Source organism: Phocoena phocoena, chromosome 3, assembly GCF_963924675.1.
Source record: "Phocoena phocoena chromosome 3, mPhoPho1.1, whole genome shotgun sequence".
In the NCBI taxonomy this organism is placed as follows: Eukaryota; Metazoa; Chordata; class Mammalia; order Artiodactyla; family Phocoenidae; genus Phocoena; species Phocoena phocoena.
The window spans coordinates 133051193-133077169 of NC_089221.1; the positions used below are offsets into that span (position 1 = coordinate 133051193).

At 43.8% G+C, this 25977-nt stretch overlaps 1 protein-coding gene across 1 annotated transcript in view; it reads left to right on the plus strand.

Moving 5' to 3' along the window:
• Positions 1-25977, plus strand: part of SGCD (sarcoglycan delta) — a 409632-nt gene that overhangs the window by 264581 nt on the left and 119074 nt on the right. The window contains exon 5 of the mRNA XM_065873387.1: positions 6049-6168. Coding sequence (XP_065729459.1) covers positions 6049-6168 — 120 coding nt within the window. The remainder of the gene's footprint in view (positions 1-6048; positions 6169-25977) is intronic.

The window sequence follows — 25977 nt, forward strand, 5'->3', positions numbered from 1 at the left end:
CATATGTTTGTGTAGTTCCTTTTCATAGCGCAGATCTGCTCCTAACAGCCGTGGAAAACACCCAGTGGGGTTTAAGCTGTACAGTCCTGAAATTTAAACAAGAGTCGGTTATTCACCATAATGACTGTAATGATGAACATGGGCCTCATGGTTGCGGTAACACGCTGGGCGGTATGACCGGTGCCCCCTCTGTAGGTTATGAGCAGCGGTAAATAGGAGCTGTTATGCACCTCCACGGCAGAAGGGGAAAGGGGGGCTATGTCTGAACGGCATTGTTACACTGGCAGACAGAAGATGCCATTTGTTTGGCTTCAGGGCTGAAAGAAATGTATACAGATGGACATTTCGAGAAGCCAGTGGCCCAAATGTCCTGAAACATTACTGGCACTAAAACATCTGGAGCCCCACTAATCCCAATGCCGCGGGGAGGCAGGTGCCTTTGTGCCCGGAGTCCTGCTGGGGAAAGAGCCTCACTCTCCCGCCACCAGATGTGTATGTCTGGAGAGCCACAGCTGGTGGGTGACCTGGACTGGCTCCCACTGGAGGAACAGCTGTGGCAGAGCCCGTAATCCATAAAATTGCTCTTCCAGCGCGCGCCCAGCTCAGCGGCCTCGCTGCTCTAACATGTGGCCGGCAGTCACGATGCTAAATAATTAAATAAACAGCTTCAGTAAGCAATGATTTAAGCAGTGTGCGTGAAAATTGCCTCCAGGAGGGAAATAAATCCGACCTCCAGCTCCCAGATTCCCGCGTTCAAAAGGGACTTATTTAGCCTGATCATTTGCCATTTATTTGCAGTGGGAGATTTGGCTGACTTCAGAGATTTTGTTTCGATAAAGCTGGAACCGGACGAATGACTGTTACTCAGGAAAAGTCTTTCTGTCCCCCTCCTTCTCCCCCCACCTCCTCCTTTTGCTTCTCTCTTCCGACTCCCCCTTTTCTCCTCCTTCACCCCCTCTTCCCTCCCCCTCTGTGCATCTCCCTTTGTCTCCCTCTGCCTCCCCCTTCTCTCTCGCCTCTTTCCTCTTTCTCTCTCTCCTTTTCTTCTTCTGTTGTTCTCTCCTCTCTACTGCCTCTCTGTTTCCCCATCTTCTTTCTGTCTCCCCTGACCAGGGCAGGCCCCTGGAGCTGAGACCCCATCCCTACCTCTTAAAGTAAGGCACAAGGTAGCTAATATTAAACGAGATGGGCAGAAAGCCGTCCTAACACCAGCCGGCAGCAGCCTTTCAAGATGCCTTCTAGAGAGGATAGTACATGCGTTCAAATAGAATTCCCAGTACGTACACCCATGCACGATCACCCCTGAAGTTTCCCTTCGGGGTTCTCCTTTTACATTGATGCACATGGTGGAAAGCACAGAGCAGTTCCAGGAGAAAGTATCCTAAGGCCCGTTACACTTAGTGGTGGACTTAGCTGACAGCAAATCATTTTGCCTAAGCGGCCGGGTTTACTATGGCAGTCCTGAGGATTCAAGAGTTCTCCTGCTTATTACCTAATGATCATGTCTCAAAAGCCCAGAAGAAATTCCGGTGTTAGCGATTCAGGTAATCTTTTCACAGGAAACAATGTTTTAAATGATGGTTAAGTTCCCAGGCCAGGCGACACAGGCATACCTGACTCCTGCTGCTGCTGATTTAGTATCATCTCAGTAGTAGGTCCAAACAGGGAACCCTCTGACCTGCAAGGAGGAAAGTTGTACAAGTCTTATACGACATCTAGCCAGAGCGGGCAAGGGCCCCAGGATCAAGGGAGTTGAGGAAAGATATTAGACTGCATGGCCCCCAGGTCCTTCTAGCTCCCAGATTCATGGCATTGGCAGGACTGAGAGATGGCCAGTGCATCCTGATGGAGATTAAATAAGGAGGTGCTTCACACGTACACTGCTGTGCACAGAAAGGGATTAATTAAAGATTAGTTTCAGGCTACAAATAACGATCTTTTCCATCCTGGAGAGGAAGTGAACTCACCAAGAGACCTCCTGAGCAAACGCAGGTCTCCAGCTCCATTTACATTTCTTTGTAGAATCGGTTTTTTTTTTTTTTTTTTTTTTTTTTAAAGATTTCATCATGTCCAAGGAGCTTTGGCAGCCCCAGGTGAAATCAACGAAAGGACAAGCCATCTGCACCATGGAGCCAGCAGTTGCTCTGTGGGGTTTTGGCTAAAACTACCAACTACTGAGCTTTATATACCCAAATGGTTCCGTCCCTGGTAAAGTCCATGTAGTATTCTCAGAAGCCTTGAAAAGCAAGATAACTTAATGGTGTCTTGTGTTCTCTGATGGCTGCAGTCTCTTCAGTACACGCTCCTGTATCTCACACACCATTCGTAAGTTCAGAGTAAGCTTAGTTTACACACAGACCAGTGTTCTTGACGCCTCAGGGGTGTGTCTCATGGTATTGCCCAAGTCCACGAAAGCAAAGCCCAAGCATTTGTGTCCACAAGTCATACCGCCATATCTGACTAGATCCAGAGTGGGCAGATTGTGCTCACCCCATGGCCATCCTGAGATCGTTCATTCATTCACTCATTCGTCCATTCATTCATTAGCAGTAGACCTCCTGATCTCCGGTCTCCCCCCAAAAAGAAAAGGTAACAACCGCAAAGCATTGCCAAGTAATACAGATTTTACTGAAGGTTTCTTGTGACCAAGAAGACAGCTACATCTTAGCCCTCCCTAAGCAACCTAATCCCAAGCCCTCACTGTACCTGTCTCTTCTTTCAGGATTTCTCTCTTCCTTGTCTCCAGCTTCCTAGTTCCTCTCATCCTCCAAAAGTTCCTCTCCCAATTGCCCCAGCATCCTTTTCCTTTCTAGACAAATAAACATCCCTTTTCTGCTATGGAATAATTCCTAGGTCACAGTTCCGGATGCAGATCTGCCATTAGCTCGCTTGGTGACCTTGAGGGAGCCCTTGGCTTTGCTTTCACTTGTTCTCACGTACAGCGTGAAGGCAGTCAAGTCAAAGAAGGCAGTGTCCAGGTCCCATACCATTTGCAAATGTGTGCTCTGTCTGCTGTTTCCATCCCCCACTCATTAAAGAGCCTTTCCAGTGTGCTGCTTTTTGTCAGAGGGCCAGTGTGGATGCACTGGCAAGAGATCAGTTTTGCTGAATTGTGACATGCTGATGCGAATGAGGGAAGTTCACTCAGAGATGGTCACCATTTGTTCATTTCAATGTGTTGTGACCATTACATTAGGAAAATGGCGATGGTTATGATCCCAATGGCGATGATAATCACAAGCTCAGTCCCCTACATTTCACAACTCTTTTCTGCCTACAAATTTCTCTTTATAAGCACAGTATAATTCAGTCCTTTTAACCTTTCTATGCGATAGATAGAATCGATGGTAGTAGCACAGTTTTACAGATGCAGAAAATGAGGTTCAGAAAGATCAAATGATTTGCCCAAAGTCACATTACCAGAAAATGAGAGAGTTGGGACGTAATTTTTGTCTTCTGATTCTTAGTGGGATAGCCTTGCCAAAGAGGAACGCGGCCCCAGACATCCAGGGGCTGGCCGGGCTCTATCAGCCAAGCGTTGGTGTTCTGTGTGGACATAAATAATTTCACAGAACATCAACACCAGACAAGGCCACTCGTGGCCATGAAGGATGGAGTAAAAACAAAAAGCAAGTGCAACCCTGATCATGTCTGAACGTAGATGAAAAATAGAAACTTTTATCCAAACCACAGGAATCACCAGACTTCCCCCTATCCCCCTATAATATGAATGACTACTGTTTGTTTATCCATTACAGTTTGGCGTTGTTCTGGTCTTCCCTACTCTAGATAAGATTTACTAAGATGCTAATCGTAAAATTACTCCCAGTACCTGACAGCCTGTAATCCAGAATGAAACCTTGCCTCCTTAAACCCTGCCTCCAAATAACCTATTATAAGGCCAGATCCTGTAATAAATTCTTTCTTCTTGTTGAGAAGCCCTATGGTTCCCCACGGGTGTGCGTTCTCTCTCACGGCAATGAGTTAAAAACCCAACTTGTTCAACTCCAAGTGTGTTCCTAGTGATCTTTGCCTTTAAGGCACTGAGGGCCCTTTCACTACTACTTTTTACTAATAAGTGACACTGTCTTGAAAAATAACTAGAAGGAAACAAAAATGCTATACAGTCGGCCCTCCATATCCACGAGTTCCACATTCCTGTATTCAACCAACTACAGGTAGAAACATTTGGGGGAAAAAAGTTCCAGAAAGATCCAAAAAGCAAAACTTGAATTTGTCCCATGCTGGCAACTGTTCACATAGTATTTATATTGTATTTGCAACTATTTACACAGCATACATTGTATTAGGTATCATAAGTAATTAGATAATTTAAAGTATACAGGAGGGGCTTCCCTGGTGGCACAGTGGTTGAGAATCCACCTGCCAATGCAGGGGACACGGGTTTGAGCCCTGGTCCAGGAAGATCCCACATGCTGCAGAGCAGCTAAGCCCATGTGCCACAACTACTGAGCCTGCACTCTAGAGCCCACGAGCCACAACTCCTGAGCCTGAGTGTCACAACTACTGAAGCCCAAGCGCCTAGAGCCCATGCTCCGCAACAAGAGAAGCCACCACAATGAGAAGCCTGCACACCGCAACGAAGAGTAGCCCCCACTCACCACAACTAGAGAAAGCCCGTGTGCATCAACAAGGACCCAACGCAGCCAAAAATTAATTAATTAATTAAATTTATAAAAATAAATAAAGTATACAGGAGAATATGCATAAGTTGTATGCGAGTATCACACCGTTTTATATAAGGGACTTGAACATCCATGGATTTCGATATCCGAGGGGTATCCTGGACCTAATCCCCCACAGATACTGAGGGACAGTTATATCAGAATCTCCTGGGCAGTTTTGGAAAAAATATAAGCTTTCTGGACTCTGCCCTCAAATATTTTTCTATGTGAATTTCCAGCCAACAGATAAATTCCTTTTTGATCTCAGCTATTATCATTGAGAATGATGACACCCCCAGGTTATTCTGATGCATTTCTGTGGTCTAGCTTTTTGGAGCCTTCGGAACTTCGGGTAGTTAGGTAGCTCTATGTTGTTGTTGTTTTAAGAATTCTAACACACTAACCTGTTCTACGTTTTCCATAATACCTAAAACTCTCTGCAGTTTTCTAGTTGACTTATTAACACATGTTTAAATGTCTGTCTGTCTCTATCAGCAGGTGTGCTAAGGGATCAGGGACTTTGTCTTCCTTTTGCCGCTACTATAGCCTCAGCTTCAAGAAGAGTATCTGTTGTGAGATGATAAAACCTCTAAAATTTATTTTTTATTGAATGAAATTCTATCATGAAAGATTCAGTAACTTTCAAGGCAATTAATTACAAGATGTTATAGCCTCTTCTGTCAAGAAATGACTTATATACTTGTCTGGTGTCAAATGCAGCCAGCGAGTCAAGGGTAGAAAGAGTGAGGCAGATTTCAGCTGAATATAAAGGTGCCCTTTCCAACAGTTAGGGCTGGCCAAAGATATGCCGATCCTTCAAGAGGTGGTGAGTAGGGGCTTCCCTGGTGGCGCAGTGGTTGAGAGTCCGCCTGCTGATGCAGGGGACGTGGGTTCGTGCCCCGGTCCGGGAAGATCCCGCATGCCACGGAGCGGCTGGGCCCGTGAGCCATGGCCACTGAGCCTGCGCTCTGCAACAGGAGAGGCCGCAACAGTGAGAGGCCTGCGTACCGCTAAAAAAAAAAAAAAAAAAAAAGAGGTGGTGAGTATTTTGTGCTTTCATAAATGCAAGCCAAAATCTACAAGTATTTGAAAGTAATTTGCTGGTTAGCTGAGGGAAATCTCACTCAAGCGTTGGTTTGGAGGAAGGACGTAATGGTTTTTACAATCATAGCTGGAGAGCGTATGATTAAAAGTGATTGACAAGATATGGCTAGTCATGAGGCTGCTTGTCACAGCTAGCTGCTGAAAACCAATCCATTTACATTAAAGTCCAGTACAGTCTTGCCAGATGTATCTGTTCTGTGAAAAGCTCTTTATAATTGAATGCAACGGAACTAACGTATTCCCTCTCTCCCCCTTCTAGGGCCAAAAGCTGTAGAAGCTTATGGCAAAAAGTTCGAGGTAAAGACAGTTTCTGGAAAATTGCTCTTCTCTGCAGATAGCAATGAAGTGGTAGTAGGAGCTGAGAGATTAAGAGTTTTAGGTAAGTAAACTTCAGTCATTGAACTGGTTTAATGCTACTGTGTACATTTTAGAGGAAAAGTTAAATGGTGTCTAGAAGAGTGATTTTGGCTAATTACCTGTAAAGGTAATTTTACTCTCTCAAAGCAAGGACAATGAACCTCCCAGGCCCCACCTTAAAAGTTTCTCAAATCATGAGTCTTTGTGGCACGTCTGCCATCATCAAGCTTCGGGTGGGGACGTGTGCTCATACCAAGAAATGTACTGAAATCCTCACAGGTTGGCAGTCCTTCAGTAAGCAGTCAAGACTTGTATACGTTGTTATAGGGATTACTAAACCTGGTTGTAAGTTAAGAAGCATGTAGGGAACTTCTGAAAAGTTCAGGTTCACAGATCCAAGCGTGACTTAACTGAATTAGAAGTTCTGTTGTAAGGACCCAAGAATTTATTTGTAAAAACAGGAATTTCTCTGTTGGTTCCACTATTGGAATCATTGAATTTGGCTGTACACCGACATGGTCTAGCAGGGTGGTTTAAGAGTTCTGGTACTGGAGCTAACCTAGCTTTTCATCCGGCTCTGTCACCTACTAGCTGTGTGATTTTAGACAAATTACCAACAGCACTGAACCAGTTTCCTTTTCTGCTCGATTGGGCTAAGAACATCTACCTCCTCTAGTTCTCCCTAGGGCTCAATCAGATTGTGTTAGATCATCTTATACACGCTTACCACAGTGCCGAGCACAAAACAGTACTCGTTCAGTGCTGCTGCTATTAATACTAACCCTGCTTTTCCTTCTCTTGCTCTCTGAGTACCAGTTAAAAGCTCAGACTCTGGAATTAACCCACTATATTTTTAATGCTATCTCTGTCCTTTAATAGCTGTGTGACCTAAAGCAAGCTAGCTAACCTCTCTACACCTATGTTTTGCTCATCTGTAAAATGGGGGTAATAGAAGTATCTACCTTCTGAGACTGGAAGGATTGAATGAAATAATCTATGGAAAGTGGTTAGTAAGTTGGCTAAAAAATAGGAAGTGTTCACTAAGTGCTAGATGTTATTAAATTATTATGTTATTTGTACTTGAACTTATTATTTGCTGTCTACATTATTAGTTGCACCGTGCATCTTCTTTCTTCTCTATTAGTGCTGTCTTCCCTCTGTTCATCACCTCCACCCTCAGTCCATCAGCTTGTCTGGCCTGTCTGTCTGTCTCTCTATCTGATATAATACACATTCATATCTAACTTTCTTTGTAGGTGATTCCTAAGTTTCCATCTCCAGGCCTGGCATCTTCCCTGAGTTCTAGGTCTTCCTTTTCATCTACATATTCCACCAGCCTCTCATACTTAGTGCATCTTGAGTGCCTAACACAGTAACACACGTGAACATGCACGCACACGCACATACCCCACACACACACTCACCCTCTACTCTCCCACCTGTATTTACCCCTGACTCCCCTATCACTCTTACTGGCCCCATTATGCTTTCCTCTGTCAGTGTCAAAACTTCAGCATCGTTCTGACCAGCACCAGGCTCAGCAGAGTCAGAAGATGGCAGTGGCCATCCTGACAGAGCTCAATGGTATGGGAGGGCCGGGTGCAGAGGCAGCGAGCCAGGGGCGGTCTAATCGCTGGTGAGGTGCTCACTGGGATGGAACAATTCCTTTGTCTTTCAGGGCCTTGCTTTTTCCTATCTGTAAAATGAGAGTTGTCGAGAGCAGAAGTTTCAAACAATTTTTTAAAACTTAGCAACAGAAACTTTTAAAAATAAAATTTCATACCAAACCCCAATCAATAAAATGTGTAAAAGAACAGCACTGGGCTTCCCTGGTGGCGCAGCAGTTGAAAGTTCGCCTGCCGATGCAGGGGACAGGGGTTCGTGCCCCGGTCCGGGAAGATCCCAGATGCCGCGGAACGGCTGGGCCCGTGAGCCATGGCCGCTGAGCCTACGCGTCCGGAGCCTGTGCTCCGCAACGGGAGAGGCCACACCAGTGAGAGGCCTGCGTACCGAAATTAAAAAAAAAAAAAAAAAAAAAAAAAGGAACAGCACTGCTCTGGGTTGTGGATGGGGTTTTAAGGCATAAAGGTTAAGCTGTATAGCTTCTTTCTTCCCTCCCACTCTGTCCTTGGGAGACCTCTTAGAACTCATTTTTAAAACCCCTTAAGTAGATAGTCTTTAAAAGAAAAAAAGGTGAAGTCTACTGACCACTTGCATGATCCAAGTAGCATGCTTTATATGCATTATTGCATTTAGACCTCACCAACACCTTGTGAGGCAGGCACCGTTTTTATCATCCCCATTTTACAGATGACGGAACTGAGCTATAGGGAGAGGTGAGCCATAGTAAAGGGTGAGAGCCAGGATTCCCAGCCAGGTATTTGAATACAGACTGCGTCACATTAAAGCACTATACTTTGCTGCCTCCTCAAATTGGTCCCATTTTTAGATGAGTACACTAAGGCTTGAAGAGGTGAAGAAACTTGCCAAGATCAAGTCCCAGTAAGTAGTGAGACTGATGTTCAAATCCTTGCCTATGGACTCCACCCTCAGTGCACATGGCTACACATAAATGTAGTTCTAAGACCTTTGCCAACTCTCACAATGAATGTTTTTCTCTATTATTCGTAGAAATGGCACTTTCTACGTTAGTTCTAAGTTTTGGGGGGAAAAAATGCAGAAACATTAAGCTATCCTCTTAGTCAAGAGTCTTTTGCTCTACCAGTTCTAAAATAACTGGCCAGGGGAAAAAGTGATGGTATCTCATGCCGAGATCATTTTGTACAAATGGTGTTTGGCACTTCCCATCAGTCTTTGGGGCTTCGTGAGTCACCTCACTGCTTTAAGATCTGACTTTGCAAAGATACAGATATGTTAGATGTCCAAACACTGTGGTTTCATCCTAGTGTACAAAACTCTATGATGGTATCATGTAAGAACTTCCCCCCCCTCCCCATCATGACATAAACTAAGGATTGGAAGACGATTGTAGCATTTGGTCGCTTGAAGGCAGGTGGATAATTTTGCTGCTGTTGTTTCTTGTGCTTGTGATGTTTCACTTACAGAATGATTTAGGATAAAATCTGTCTCTATCCATCATCAGAAGCATTTGCTTTTTTGTGTAAAAATGTAGAAAGGAAGCATCATAATAAACACCAATGCTGCTACCAATGCTGAAAAGAAGAGGAAATGACCACCCCACAAATCTCACATCAACCTACTCAGTGGAGTGAGCCTAGTGTGTTGCAGAAATGAGCTTCCTGTCATCTGGGATTCAGCCATATGGTGTGGAAGGAGAAGTTTCGGCAATTTCATTTTCAGCTTAATGAGAAGTTTGTCTTTTTGAGTCATCAGACTGCTCACACTCTTGGGAGGCTGGAATCTGGTTGCGTATTTCGTGGTGGAATCTAACGTAGCTGGGTTTGAATCTTTGCTCAAGCATTTACGATCTGAGTGACCCTATCCAAGTCTATTTTTCTCTTTAAGCTTTAGTTTCTACACGTACAAAACAAAGAGAGAGGAATACAATAAAGAATGGAAGTAAGAATGAATGAATGCAGTAAGAAACATCTGTAAATAAATCAGTAATTTTAGCTGATAGCTGAGTAAGAACAAGCAGTAGAAGATAATAATAACCCTAAGGAGATAATGTCTCTTGGAAACAGTTGCTTAACCCATGGGCTCAGAATGATTGTTTATATTCCTCTCTGGATAACCACACCCACCTATTCAGTTTTCAGGATAATGACTACCTTGGGCACACTCCGAGGACCTTGAGTAGTCTGGCTAAAGGACTAGTAGCCATACCTCATAAAGAACAGTTCGATTATCTGGAAACTTTTATCCTGGAAAAGATATGGAGGAATCATGTAGGCAGACAGCAGTTGCTGACGTTTCATAATGCACATGTTTCCTGGGGTAAAAAGAGCAGGCAAGAGCTGTGTAGTTGAGTGGTCGAGAGAACAGGTTTAATCCCGGTTTCTGTCATTTGTCAGCCAGTGCCTTGGGATGTGTCACTTTACCTTTCTAGGCTTCCTTCTACTCTGTGACGTGGTGTAATAATGCCTGACTCTCTCAGGAGTTCGGAGAAGTAGATGGTACAGTATATGTACTGGTTATCAGCACAGTGATTGGTACAAGGTCAGCACTCTACGTGCTGACTGTTGTGTCGGTGATGGTTTTTGCTGTTCCACTTGGACTTCAGGGAACCCATCAAGTTCTAAAATTGTACCTAGCCCTTGTATGTTCACAGAAGAAGGTACTCAGAAATTGGCTTAGGACTTGTAGGAGTGTTCAGATATCAGTTCAGTTTGGACTGGTAGATATCCTGAACACAGCTAGGGTCAGAAGAGAAAACACCTTTTGAAGATAGGGATTGAAGGCCTGGGTTGAATTCCCAAAATTGTAGGGTCTTTCCTTCCACTCAAAGACTGGTTCTCAGAGCATGGTCCTTAAATTAGGAGCATCAGCTATGGTCTACTTGTTCGACATGCAAATTCTCAAGCTCCACCCTAGACCTGTTGATCAGAAACTCAGGAATAGGGCCAGTAAGCTGTAGGTGATTCTGATGTAGGCTAAAGCAGGGGTCTCCAACCCCCGGGCTGCGGACCGCTACCAGTCCGCAGCCTACTAGGAACCAGGCTGTAGAGCAGGAAGTGAGCCAAGCTTCATCTGCCGTGCCCCATCGCTCGCATTACCACCTGAACTATCGCCCCCCTCCCCAGTCCGTGGAAAATTGTCTTCCATGAAACCGGTTCCTGGTGCCAAAAAGGTTGGGGACCACTAGGCTAAGACAGTCACAGCTCAATCGTTTTGCCACCACTTTGCTGGTAGCTCTCATTTGAGTTCAGGTTCAGCTTTTTCCACTTTGCTCCAGAAAAGCTAAAGTATAAATAGAGCAAACACACACAGAGGGCTTATTCTGTGCAAGATGCCGGTCTCTTGCCATGAGTGAATGCATTTGATCCACAGCACAATCTTAGAGGAAGCTGGCTCATCACCGTGATTTATAGAGGGGCAAACTGGGGCACAGAGTGCCGTGAACTTTGTCCTCAGTTCCACAGAGGGACACTGGCAGAGTCAGGATCTGAATCCAGGCAGTCTTACCCACTGTGCCTGATGACCTCTGTCACAGTGAGCTTCACCTTCCCTGAACTCCGTAGCACGTTGCATCATACTGAGCGGCAAAGAGAACTGGACCACAGTTGTCCACTTATTCCCCTCATTTCTGGCTTCTAGAGACGCGGCTCTTCCCACCGTTTTCCCACATCTGTAACTGTTCCTCCACTTCCTTCACTACCTCTTCTTTCACTTACTCAGGGACGTGGATTCACTCCCGGCGCCACATATGGACTTGCCCCTGGGTCAGTCCTTAGTTTTCTTTTTTCACGTTTCTATGGAAAATCCCATACTTAGGTACAGTTTCAATAATTGCCCTTTTCAGGTGACCCTCAAATCTGTATTTGCCTTGAACTGTCTTCTCATTTGTAGTTCCACATTTCCAAAAACCTGGACTTCTCTGCGTGGATGTCTCTCCATCACTTTCACTTCATCACTTGCAGCTGAACTTACCAATCGCCCTGTCACACTCCCCACCTCTCCAGCACCTACTTCCCTAACTCTCCACATGGGGCCTCCGTGCCCCTAGGCTTCAGGGCCTTGCTTTCATTCAGGTACCAGGCCCTGTCTTTCTTCCCACGGGCATCAATGTCTTTGTCAACCTTAGGTTTTCCGTATTACAAAGGTATCTATTTAGGTCTTACACAAGAGAATTTAAGTTTATAGCCAAGCCCGTTCATTTAATAACCAAAAAGGTGTAAAATTAGCGTGCAGGATGAGGCTTGGTATAGTTTAACTTTAATTACAGAACAAAGGTATTAAGTACCAGTCAGCAGTGGCCTTTAAAAAGCAGCAAAAGTAGGCATCATAAAAGCCAGCGCATCTAAGAGGCATCTTCATGGAGACGCCAGGGAGAACATAATTTTGATCTTCATTAGTGACCAGTTTCATTGAACAATGAATTGGACATTATAGCCCCTATAAACAAAGCATAATTATAAAATGTTATTCTGACTGTTAATTAGGTCTCTTTATACTCTAGATTAGTTTTTTAAATATGTCCTCTAGATGCCACTTGATGCTAATTATCCAAGTTACATTACTATCAACTGAAGAACATTTTTAATTAAGTCTAAAGCCATTTAAATTAACATAAGATTTATAGAAATTTAAATGTGGTCTGATGCATTTAGCCTTTTGAATTAGTTTTTGATGAAACTCTGTACTGCAGCCTGGTAATTGATAATTACGATGAAAAGAGTAGGGTGTTCTTAGTAGTGTTTATTCATTAAATATATGTGTGTGTGTGTGTGTGTGTGTGCGCGTGTGTATACGTGTATACACACGTGTGTATATGTGTGTGTAAATGTACGTGTATACACATACATTTATATATAAGATATCTTTACTGTTATTGGAGTCATGGAGATATAGAGATGAAGTGGTGAATGTTCCTACTCTTTCAGGGAGGTATCTTATCAGGGAGATGAAACACACGTGCCAATATGTGAGAGCCCAAGCAGAAAACAAGCTTCTTAGAAGGATAGAAGCAAAGTGACTCCAGAATTACAGATTCTAGATGTGGTAGGGTGGTATCCCAGAGAGAATTTTGAAAGCTTTGTAAATGGCGGGAGTATTTGAACTAGGTCTTGAGTATGGATTGGGGGAAAAAAAAACACATGAGAGTGCTTTCTTGGCAAATGGAATAGCACTTGTTTATCTGTCAGGATTCATTTGGTTGTGATTTCTGTGAATCCAACTCAAAGCCAGAGGTGGGGAGATTTATTGCCTTGTGTGGTAGAAAAGTTCAGTGGTAGCCAGCTTCAGGCTAGATTCAGTGGCTCGAATAATGTGACCAAAATTCAGTCTCTGTCTTTCTCTTACCATCTCTTAGCTCTGTTTCCCAATCTTGTATTTGGTCCTCACCTCTGCTGGTGAACAGGAAGAGGGCTTACCTTCCGAATATAAATCCAACAAAGTCCTTGTTTGTACTCTGACTGGACTGACTTGGGCCATATGCCCATCCTTGAATGAGTCATCATGACCCGGATGTTGGAATCTGCTGGTTAGCATGGCCTGGCTCATATTCCACTGCTGGAGCTACGGTGGGAAGTGCCTGGGAGTGAGATAAAGAAGGGGTCAGTTCTCAAAAGGAAAACTGAGGTGGTATTACTGGGAGGGGGACTGGGTGCTGGGCAAAGAAAAATAGCAAATATTCATTATATTTTCATTATAATAATCAAAGGCACCATCATGAAAACTCATGACTGTTGTACATGCAACAGTGGAACCCAGGCATTATGAAGGGTGTCCATGGAAGATACTCTGTGAGCTCTGTCCCCCTTTCTTGCTTAGGCCCAGATACCCTGGCTTCCTTGCTTCATCACCAAGCATGTTTTCACCACCCGTCGTTAGTACTTATGCTTCCCTCTGCATGGAATCCTCTTTCACAGTCTATGCATAAAGGATCTCTTTCTTTATGGCTTAAATATCACTTCATCAAAGAGGTATTCTTAGATTCCCTTAAAAAAAGAGCATGTTCCTGCTATCAAGTCTATACCAGGAGTTGGCAGAGTATGGCCTGTGGGCCACGTCACACCACTACCACCGCTTGGTTTTGTAAATAATGTTGCACTGGAACACAGCCAGGCTCACGTGTATTGTCTATGGTTGCTTTCACACTACAACAGCAGAGTTCAGTAGTTGAGACAGATCATGTGGCCCACAAAGCCTAAAATATTTATTATTTGGCACTTTACAGGAAGTGTTTGTTGATTCCTGGGCTGTACTTTTACCTGCTTTATTCCTCTTAAGAGCACTTATCACAACATGACATAGCGTGTTGTGTATATGTGTGTTTATTTGCATCTTGTCCACCTCATTAAAATGTAAACTTCATGACAACAGGAACTTTTGTTTTTCAGAGTCTAGAATGATGCCTGGTCCCTAGTAAGTGCTCACTAATATTTGTTGCATGAAGGGATTGAAATTTTTGAACCTTGGAATGTTTGATAACCAATCTGGATAGTACAGAGAAACAGAGGGAGTGAGACCTCGCATCTAAGTTAAGAGATTATTATAATATCTTTGTTGAGGATTCATGAAGTCCTAAACTAGGATAGAGAGAGAGAGAGAACAAATGGGAACGATCATCTTGAAGGAGAACTGACGAATCTTGGCAACTCATTGGACGTGGAAAGTCAAGAGGGAGGGAAGCTGGGCTGCTTCTGGTCTTGTGCACCTTGTCCGTCAGACAGCTGTGGCACAGTTAACAGAAATGTATAGGGGCAACAGCAAGTTTAGGACTGAAGATGAATAGTTCAGTTGTGAATGCACTGGATCTTGCTCCTTGAGCACCTCTCTAAGGGAGAGGCCAAGTGTTTGGTGGGAAATGCCAGCCCAAGAAAAGGCCCACAAGAGATGCCCCACTGAGCAGCTGAGCAGAAGGGTCAGAGAACCATTGACACAGATTGAACAGGTGAACGCCAGAGAGGTGATGGCCTAATAGGGCATCCGGGAGCGAGAACTTAGAGAAGCTCTTCAAATAGAGCATCACTGAAACAGCTCCCGGGTCCAGGCCATTTCTTTCTCTGATGGAGGCTCAGGGCTGGCTTACTGGGGCCACGGCTGCCTTGCTGGAGGCATCCTTAGAATTTGAGGGCCTCATCCTGTGTTCTTACACTTGTTCTAATCCACTCTGCCTTTCTCCACGAGAAGGAACTCAGAAGCTTTAGAATGTGGCATAACTGGGTTCTGCCGTACCTACCAGCTACCTGAAGTTGGCTACGCTACTCAGATCATTTAGTCCGTGTATGTGGGTGCTAAATAAACAAACTTTCCCCTTTTCCTATTTCTTTGCCTCCATCTTCTTCTCCTGTTTCTCCTCCTTTCTGAAGTATCTCATCAGTGAGTAGAAGGAAGCATGAGAGAGGCTACAGGATTATAGTAAAAAGTGGAACATACCTCCTCTTCTGTGATGGTAAAAACTGAATAGTTCAGCTCCTTGGGAGAGAAGGGCCTACCGACCTAACAGTAACATTTGGGTAACAAATCAGAGGAACCCCGAAACTTGCCAGGGCCCTCCTTCTCTCTGTTATCCTTAGCAGAGATCATCTGCTGGGGATTCAGCTATTTACATAGAGAACTGCCGGTCGTACAGTTCTTCTGGCACCTCATCCCAAAGTCGGTTTGTTATTTATAGGCATACAGGAATACTGTATTAGATCATAAAGATACATTTCTCATAAATAATGTAGCGAGAAAGCCACATATAAAAGAGTCTCAGATGAACAGTTCCAACCTGAATAAACCAGAGATACTAAATGAGAAAAAGCACAATTTTACAATAGAGAAATAATAATGGAGTCTCATCGGAAAGGCTGCTGGAGGTACAACTCTCATCATTCCCCCAGAGCCAGTCCCAAAGCCTGGGTGATTCCGCCACCTGGTTCCACGTGTTCACCCACCCACGTGCGCGGGGGTCTTAAGCTGCCTTGGCTCAGCTTCTCCCCCCACGCTTAGGGGTTGATCCCTGATGCGGGAGGAGGATGCATTTGCCGGGCCCCAGGCGCTTTTCCCTTGGGCAGGAGGGAGATGTGATTTCATATCAGCGTGATGGATTAATCATTCTGCGTCAACATCCCCCCCGCTGTCCCAGCAGTGTTGCCTTAGCCAACCTCCCCCGTTGCTGAGCCATTGTCTTCCTCATGTGCACGTGGGGATGGGGAGAGGAGGTAAAAAGGCAGTTGGGGACATTTATCAGCTTTCTAGTTTGATTGAAGAGTTGATGAGGTTCACTACTTGGCTGCATGCAGGAGAACCAATTCCAGCACTTACTAAGGGAGGGCCATGTTTGGTTTTTTTGTCTGTGGAACCGAGACGACTTTAATTTCTCTATCAAGCCACAGCTAATACGCTTTCAAGCATCTGTTGGCTTGTTTTTATCCTCAAAGTTGTCTTCTTCTCGGTTAATGCCAAAGACAGAGTATTTTCAGACAAGGAGATAAACTAACTTCTACCAGGCCATCTTCAGTGGCAAGAGGCTTGCCCGAGAGTTTGGCTCTATTGTCTCCTTTCTCGTTAATCATATTCACTGTTGTAGAATATTCTTATGCAACCAGAAGTCACCTGCGTTGGATTTTTTTTCTTTCTTCCCAGCAGAGGCCAAGTGGAATGTTGGTATTCCACGATGACACTAGGAATTGAATGAGATGACAGTGTGAATAAGAAACTCTCAGTATGCAGAATAAGGAAGGAAATTAACTTTATTCTCCTCTAAGGAAGGGACTTGAGTTTAATTCTGCTCATTTGAGTGGGAGGAAAGAGCACAAAACATACTTGTGTTGTGCTTTTCCTCCCACCTTGCTCTAAGCTTTACCAGTCTTTGAATCTCAACTGCTTCGGCACCCTGTCTTCCCAAGGAGTAGTGGGGAAAGGTGGCGAGGGTGAATATAAACAAAAGAAATAAGGAGAGACAGAGGAGAAAATATCCAGAACCCTTCAGGACACAAGATGGAAGCAAATGCCTAAGTTTCTTCTTTGAGGGACAGTAGTATCGGACAGCATAATGGTTACCTGGGTGGGGGCTTTGAAGGCAGACCGACTGGATTCCACTTCTGGCTCTAGCGGTACAACCTTAGGCAAGTGCCTAAATCTTGGAAAGCCTCAAGTTGCTCATCTGCATTATGAGTGTGATAAGAGTACCTACACGATATACGTCAAGTCCTTGGCATGGTGCTAATTAAGCACAGCATAAGTGCCCAGTGTATGGATGCCCGTCCCTCCTATAAATTCCTATTGAACAGCATTCGTGCAGCTATCACCGATCGAAGTTCAGTGCAGGGATGGAAGGACGCAGCACAAAAGTTCCTTGATCCCAAGTCGGTGATAGTCTAGTAAGGGTATTAAAGCACATACCCAGTGAAACATTCAATAGCAGCGAAAATGGTTTTTAAAAAGTTAAACAAAAAAAAAGTAAGATAACCCTTGGCTGCAGTTTGTGCTGGAGACGGGGGTAGGAGACCAAGCTCGTGGAGGTGACCTGCCGAACTCCCCAGAGGAGAAGTCGAGGGGAAGTGTGATGGGTGGGGATGGAGATAGACTTCGCAGACATGGGGGAGTGAGCACAGCCCCCAGACAGCAGGGTCACGGGAAGCAGGAGCCCAGCTCTACGGGACAGAGGAAGTGGGATGGGCCGCCACTGGTTTTTTTTTCCAGCAAATAAGCACATTTGGATTTAGCTTTGGGGAAGGGCTTGTCATTATCAGCATAGAGTAAACAGGATTTGCTTTCTTCTCCAAAAGCCCGAGTTAAGACAACGTCTCAGGTTTCCGTGAGAGCCTCCCAGGGATCTTCTCCTTTTGGCAGTGTCCCGGACGGGATGTGGCTGCAATGTTCATGGAAATATTTGCTAGGATTTTTATTCTGTAAGCCAAAGAGAAAAGTTAAGTAGAGTTGGACACTTAGAAGTTATTTATGATGCAGGAACTTTCACGGGTCAAAAAAGAAAGGAAGTGACTTCAGCAGGAAGGTTCTTGGCATTATTCAAGCCACCGTGTAAGCAGTTCTCACTACAAAAATGACAGAATTACAGAAAGAAATTCAATCGCATGCAGCCAATATTAGTTGAGTGGTTATTCTGGCCAACTGCTGCGCAGACCAGAGGGACCCCCAGGGCCCCTGTCTTTCTGGAATATGCAGCCAAGCAAGAAAGACAGATGTTTTAAACGTTTACGTGAGAAGAATGTGTCTTATGGGAGAAGTACAAGATGTATAGAAACATAAAATTAGGAGATTTTCACCTAATTTTGCAAGTAAGGAAAATCTTCCTTAAGGAAATGATGGTTAAGTTGAGGCTGGCAAGATAAATAGGAGTTAATCAAGGAAAAGGGACTTGGAGCATCTACAAAATCCTGGGGAAGCATGACCTTTCTGGAAAAGTGTAAAAGTTCAACACAGCCAGAGGGTAGAGGTCAAGGAACAGAGTGCCCAGACATGAAAAGAGACAGGCTATAAATGTTAATAAATTAACAGTTTATTAAATGCTCACTCTGTACCGACTACTGTTCAAATCTCTTTACGTGTTAGCTCAGTTCTCACGATAGCCCTCTGAGATACGTTTTATTATTCTCACTTTACATATGAACAGACTGACAGATAGAGAGGCAAGTTTCCCAAGGTTATGTAGCAAGTTACGTGGCAGAAGAGAGATGCAAACCCAGATAGTCAGACTCTAGAACATATATTTTGTTTTTTTATAACAACTTTGTTGAGATATGATTCACATTATCTTACCTATATATGTGTCATATGTATGTATGGTATATGTATTCGTTATGTATGTCATATATGTGTATATGTTATATGTATACACATTATATAAGTTATACAAAATATAGATGACTATTACAAATACCTGGATACTTATGGAGGTGTGTGTATGTATATATTATAAAACCATAATATAGTGTGTATCATATTGAGATATAGATTTAAGAGTAGTGGGGAGACACTGAAGGGCTTCAAACTGGGGAGTGACAAGATCTGATTTGTGATTTACAGGGTGCTGTGAGGACAGTCAACCGGTGAGGGGTAGGTTGGACAAATCTGCTAGTCTTGGGACCAAATGCACCCATGAGGTCTGTGGTTGGTAGTTTGATCCAAAAGGGAAGTCATGAGCCTGCTCTACAGGGCTTACAGTGCTCACAGACAGTTCCCATTGCTCTTTTTCACTCTCAGCCCAAAGGAAACAGGCTGTGCATATGACAAAGGACAGGATTATGCCGCTTGGAAAGAGCACAGGCACGGCTGATGATATCTGGACACAGTGCATTTCTTCCCGCTAAACTGCTTGGTGGGAGCTGATCAGAGGTCAGAGCCCATTTAAAGTTGTCGTATCATGGGCTTGTGGAAGAGACTGCATTTAACCAAACAAAGGAGAGAGCTGATATGCAATTAGTATGCAGGGTGCCTATGAGCTATGGATAAAGGTAATGTGCTTTTCTCCTTTGGCTGTTAAATGCGTCTCAGCTGCCAAGGAAAATGACTTTCCCTCTCGACTTCCTATCTGTCTAGCTGATTGGCTATTGGGGAGTTTTCAGGCTCTAGTGCTTCAACTCTATGTTTAATGAGGGCATCCTTGCATGAACAAGTTCCTCTGGCCTAACTCTTTCTCCCAGGACTCTGAAAATATGTCTCTCCTTAGCATATTCTGATCAAAGATTTCTAGTGAACCAATGGAAGGTGCCAGGGCATTGGATTTTTAAGGCATGGTCTCTACCTGCCTTTGGGAACTTATGCTGGAGGATGAGATGTGAGAAATGCACCAGAGAAGTGTACCCTAAAAGTGCCCAGAGCATTGGGGGCACAGAAATTCCAAAGAAAGGCCTTCACTGAGAAGTGGAGATTTGAGTTAGCCCTTGAAGGATTTCATTGGGTGAAGTTAGGAAAGGCAGGAGAAGCGCTTCCTGCTGGAAGAAGATAACATAGAAGACCACTGTTACTCTTGTGGTCCAGCCTGGTAACTGAACACGAGTTCAAAACCTTCGTCCTTTTTTTTTTTCTTAGATTCCATATATATGTGTTAGCATACGGTATTTGTTTTTCTCTTTCTGACTTACTTCACTCTGTATGACAGACTCTAGGTCCATCCACCTCACTACAAATAACTCAGTTTCGTTTCTTTTTATGGCTGAGTAATATTCCATTGTATATATGTGCCACATCTTCTTTATCCATTCATCTGTTGATGGACACTTAGGTTGCTTCCATGACGACCTAGTTGGGTGGGATAGGGAGGGTGGGAGGGAGGGAGACGTGAGAGGGAAGAGATATGGGAACATATGTATATGTATGACTGATTCAGTTTGTTATAAAGCAGAAACTAACACACCATTGTAAAGTAATTATACTCCAATAAAGATGTTAAAAAAAATTAAAAATAAAACCTTCGTCCTGTCACCTGAACAATGGAGGGATAAAAAATGAACTGTGTGGGCTTCCCTGGTGGCGCAGTGGTTGAGAGTCCGCCTGCCGATGCAGGGGACACGGGTTCATGCCCCAGTCCGGGAAGATCCCACATGCCACGGAGCGGCTGCACCCGTGAGCCATGGCCACTGAGCCTGAGCGTCCAGAGCCTGTGCTCCGCAACGGGAGAGGCCACAACAGTGAGAGGCCCACGTACCGCAAAAAAAAAAAAAAAAAGAACTGTGGGAGAGCAGCTGAACTGACTGGTGTTTAAGACAATTCCTTTCCTCGTTCTGTCTCCATCTTTGTCCTGCTCTCCCTTCCTTCTTTCCTTCCGTGATTCTCAGACAGAACAATTATGTAAATGAGTCTGGGGGAATGTCTGTGCTACCACAAATCACAGGTGGGCTAATGCACAAGGGCTCATGAAATCCTAGAAAACTGAATGTATAGTCACCCTCTGCATAGTAGTACTGAGTTAGATCTGAATATTTGCTGGCATCTTATTTGATTGTCTGAACCATCCTTAAAGGTACTTAGGATGGAGAGAAAAAAAAAAAAAGAAAGGAAAGGAAATTTCTAAATCTCCATCTTAGAGATTAAGAAGAGATTGAAGCCTGTGGAGGTAAAACAGCTTGCCCAAAGTTTCTCAGCTAGTGTGTGCTTCTGCCCTGAGGTCAGACCTTGACTCAGGTGAGATACAGTCACCCACACCTCACGATAACAGTGGTTAGACCCTGCTTGGGAGTATGACCCCCGCAAGCACCCCTGCGGGTGATGCAGAAAGTTCTGAGAGATGGACTGTGATCTCTGAACACTTGCCTGGTACTCATGTTGGATGGTCATCCGAAAGCAAGAGTTCTTCTCCTTTTTTCTGCCAGGGAGGCTTTTGTCGGGCTGCTGAAGATCTCTTCTCAGAACTGTATTTTTAACCCATTATACAAAATGCCCAAGATTACCAAACAAAGCCAGTATTAGATAGGTATCAACATCTAAAAAACAGTTGTTGCACGTATTATGTGCAATCTCTATGTTAAGTTGGGGATTCAGGTGGAGTATAACAAGTATAAGACGTGACTCCAAACTCTGAGGTGTGTCTATATCATTTCATGTTTAATATCTTGGAACAGATGAAAGGGCCTCCTTTTTCACATGGAGCTAGCTCTGTGGTTAAATTCTGAGGATGGGGTTAGCTTGGAGCTGTTAGGATGAGGATGTTACGGTGCACTGGGACCAGATAGCGGTTCTCAACAGGGACGATTCTGCCCCCCAGTGGAAATGTATACAAATGTCTACAGATATCTTTGATTGTCACAACTAGAAGTGAAGGGGGTGGGGGCCCTGCTACTGGCACATAATGGCTAGAGGACAGGGATGCTGCTTACCATCCTACAATGCACAAGACAGCTCCCACAACAAAGAATTACCTGGCCCAGATGTTAATAATACCAAGTTTGAGAAGCCATGGACCAGAGGGAAGGTGTACAGAACATTGAGTGAAGTCCCTCTATAAATAAACTCGAGTGTCTCTGGTTCTCTGCCCTTCATCCCCTCAGAAGGTTGTATGTCCTTCTTTCTGATTTCTCAAGGTTGTAGCTTCCGTTCTTTCCGCCTCTGTAGTGCCTGACGTCAGGCCATACACACAGCAGGTACACAGTGAATGTCAGTCACTGGTTAAGGGTGACCCTGCTGTCTCTCCAGCCTGGGGCTTGACCCTAAAGTAGTGGCAGAAGCAAAGAATTCAAGGTGACAGCTCTGCAGGAGATGGCTGTTTGGAGTGGGGAAAACAGAAGTGACATGAGTAGAGGTTTGAATCTCTGCCTCCCATTTGGAGCAGCGTGATGCCCTCCTTTTGTCCATGAAGTTAGGAATGTAGCAGCCTGGGCAAGACGTTCCTCATGGGAAGTTCCATTACTTGTCGATACAGCATATATTATACCTGTTATATAGGATGGATATCCATTCCCTTATTTATATAATCTTATAGTTGAGATAGACCTAAAAAGGCATTCATGACTTTACTGACATTTGTTAAGGACCTCATGTGCATTTAGCTCCGCTTTATATCTTTTACATTTATTAAATCACTTGTTTGTGGTGCTTCCCCCCAAGTCCCTTTCCACTGAGAACGAGTATTGTTTCCTCAGTACAAAAACCTTCTCTTATCGGGGCAAAAGATAGGCTGCACCTGTCATCCCAGGCATTTAAAATGGCAAATGCTAAGTTGTATATTAGATGCATGCCTTGAAGACTACTACAGTAGCACTCATAACAGCTCATAGTTGGATCCGTTTCTTTATAATTCTGAGATGTGCTGAAATTGGTAGCATTTTCTTTTCTTCCTTTCGGGCTGATTTGGCCCAATCTTGAAGTTATGATCAATTGCCTGGTGGGAGGGTGGTTTCTATGGGGTCCCTGGGTCTCTGAAAGTTCTTTGCTCTAATGGATTAGGGGGGATGCCAGTGTCATCCATTTAGTGAGCCTCCTCCTTGAGCTGTTTCCATTTGTCATGAAAATCTGGAAGGAGTTTTTGCATTGCCTGAGTAAGAAGATTCAGAAAAATGAGACTGGGCTTATTGATTTATTAGTGTCCAGTGTCCCTAAAATTGGACCTTGGGTTGGGACTTTTTGAGAGCTATAAAAATGTATAGATAGGCTTCCCTGGTGGCGCAGTGGTTGAGAGTCCGCCTGCCGATGCAGGGGACGCTGGTTCGTGCCCCGGTCTGGGAGGATCCCACGTGCCGCGGAGCGGCTGGGCCCGTGAGCCATGGCTGCTGAGCCTGCGCGTCTGGAGCCTGTGCTTCGCAACGGGAGAGGCCACAACAGTGAGAGGCCCGTGTACCGCAAAAAAAAAAAAAAAAAAATGTATAGAGCGAGTTTAGCAGACCTAGATGGCAGTCTTGCCGTTCGTCTTATATATTTAGCTTACTTATCTGACTTTAATGGGACCTACTTATATAAGGGGCAGTTTTCAAAGACTAAAAGTGGGACTTCCCTGGTGGCACAGTGATTGGGAATCTGCCTGCCAATGCAGGAGGCACGGGTTCCATCCCTGGTCCAGGAAGACCCTGCACCAATATTCAAACACATTAACCAGAACTATGCTGCAACATATAATAGAAAAAGAAAAAAGAAAACTAAGCAGTGAGTTAAAAGACCCAACTTGTAGTATCCACAGTACTATAAATTAAAGCTGTATTTTTGCTTGGTAAAGTATAGAAGCAAAATGTGCAATATGGAAAGACTATATCCCTTCACCTACAAAGATGAAGTGTCAAGAGCCCAGAGTGACTTGGTTCAGTTATCAAAATGTAGGGTCTGAAATTCCTTGTACCTTAAAGATCTGAAGGGTATCTCTTGGGAATGTCTTTAGTCAACTTCAGTAGCCCATTGACAACTTCTCATTTAGAGCATATATTTATTAATGGACAGAAGTTCCAATATTCATCTTCCATTACTGATCAGTACTGGGACTAGGGTTCATTTGTAAAATAAGAGATAGTAAAGAAATCATTAGAATTAGGTATCCTTGAGAGCTTAAAGCTGATACTCATTTGATTTGAAAGCATCGCCATGACATATTTTGTCTTTTCCTTCTACCGTTCTGATCGCCAAACCACAGACAGGAAATACCCAGAACATTTTAAGGTCATTGCTCAGTGAGGGAGCTGCATGTAGGTACCACATCTGACTCAGGGGGGAGGTAGAGGGAGGAGATGGATGTCCTTGTGAGTGAACCACAGGATAGGTTTTAAGTGAGAATCCCCAGAACGCAGCTTCCTGACCTCAGTCAGATTTCAGTATTGAGTCCTGCTGCCCCCGCTTACTTGCGGTGGGATCCTAAGCAAGTCAGCAACCTGACTGAGCCTTTTGTGCCTAATGGAAGCATCAGTACTGCTTTCCTAGATAGTCATGTTGGGAATTAAATAAGACCTACATGTAGAGCTTACCACAGTTCCTCAGATATACTAAATTCTCAATAAATAGACTATATTTTATCTTTTTAAACATTAATTCCCCCTCTCAAAACCTCAGTTTCCTCATCTGCAGATGGAGATGATAACAGTACCTAACTTGGGCTGTTAACAATGATTGAACAACATAATACACTAAATGTGCCTGGATTCACGTAAGAGTCAATCATTGTTCTCGTTAGAACCTTGAATGTTTCCTATAAGTCAACAGTTACATATTTAAAATACTCGTGCAAAATAATATGTAAAAAAGAAAAATTCTAACTGCCCAACAACATATCAAGCAGCATAGACTTCAGCAGTAAAAGCCAAAGTAATGCTGTTAAAAAGAAGAATTCTAGCCAAGAAACACAAGAATGGTATTCTCTGCCTAGTGAGTTCACATAATGCAAAAAATTGGGCCAAACATGATATCATAAGGGATCCAAGGATAGCTGAAAACATTTGGGACATAATAAGGAGAGAGTAAAAAGGAAGAGAGCGGTAGGACCACAGAAGAGTGAGTTCATGCTTTGGAAGAGTATTTTTGCAAGGTTATCCAGCCACCTATAGAGGGCAATAGAAAGAAGTCCACTGGGAAAATCAGTAAGGCCAGAATCATAAAGTTCTTTTCTGCATTTTGGGCATATCATCAAATATAAACAAGCTGATTGGCCCACATAAGTAAACCATCACTGTTTATTTCTTAAATTCCAAGGGATGATGAGAGAACAACTACAAGAATGCAAAGATATAGGAATCTAGGCCAGGACTCTTTTTTTCTGTAAAGAGCCAGATAGCAAATATTTTAGGTTTGTGGACCACGGGATCCCTGTCACAGCTATTCACCTCTGCCATTGTAGTGGGTGAAACCTGATAACAAATACAAATGCCAAAGACTGAAAAATCTGTCTGTAGACTGAGAGGTATGGAAGCTTTGGCTTGTTCAACACGGAATCTCAGCAGTTTTGCCATTCCTCATACACAGTAAATGGTGGACGGATGGACCAGTGGATGCTCCAACCCACAAATGGACAGGCAAATTGACTGTGGCAGTGGCTTTATGTCTGTTTCTAAACAAGGGTACCGTCATCATGACAGCATTTATTGCATTCTTACTGTGCGCCAGGCCCTGTTCTGAGTGCTATACCTGTGTTAATTCATTGAATCTCTACAGCAATCTGGGAGGTAGATATTATCATAGCCATCAGGTATCTGTAGTATGATATAGTCCTGGGCTTGTCAGGTGCTTGACCTTAAATGAGTCGCTTATGTTCATCTCCTCTGCTCCTTACATATGGGTGTTTTTAAGAATTTAAAAGTATATGTGAAAGTCCCCATAAAGTGATATTCAGGGATTAGGTCATTGTTGTTTCAATCCAGCTCTGGTATGTATGAACAGGCTGAGATGGTGCGGGATAGGAAGGCTCGACCCTAGGTGTGTATTGACCTAGTTGGCTGAGGACAAATTGGAAAATAGGGCAAATTGTTGGGGTCCGTAGATATTATTACTGTTGCTCACCATTATTATTTCTGGTACCTAGGACATTGCCTAGCCCACATCAGGCACTAAATAAATATTGACTGAGGGAAGAAATGAAGGTATAAGCAAACAGAGGAGAAATGAAAAGAAAAATTCACCTGCACCAGCCCAAAAAGGGCACTCTAAGATATTCCGGGTGTTAATGGGTTCTCCCAGAGACTGGGATATAGATCATAATATAAAATGATGGGAAATGTCTGATCTATTTACTATTGCCTTGAAAGCTGAAACATTTTCATAATGCATCAGAAAGGCATTTTTCAGGACAACTTGGTAATTCATCTTTATCTCCTTGTATATGCAGTGCATTCCA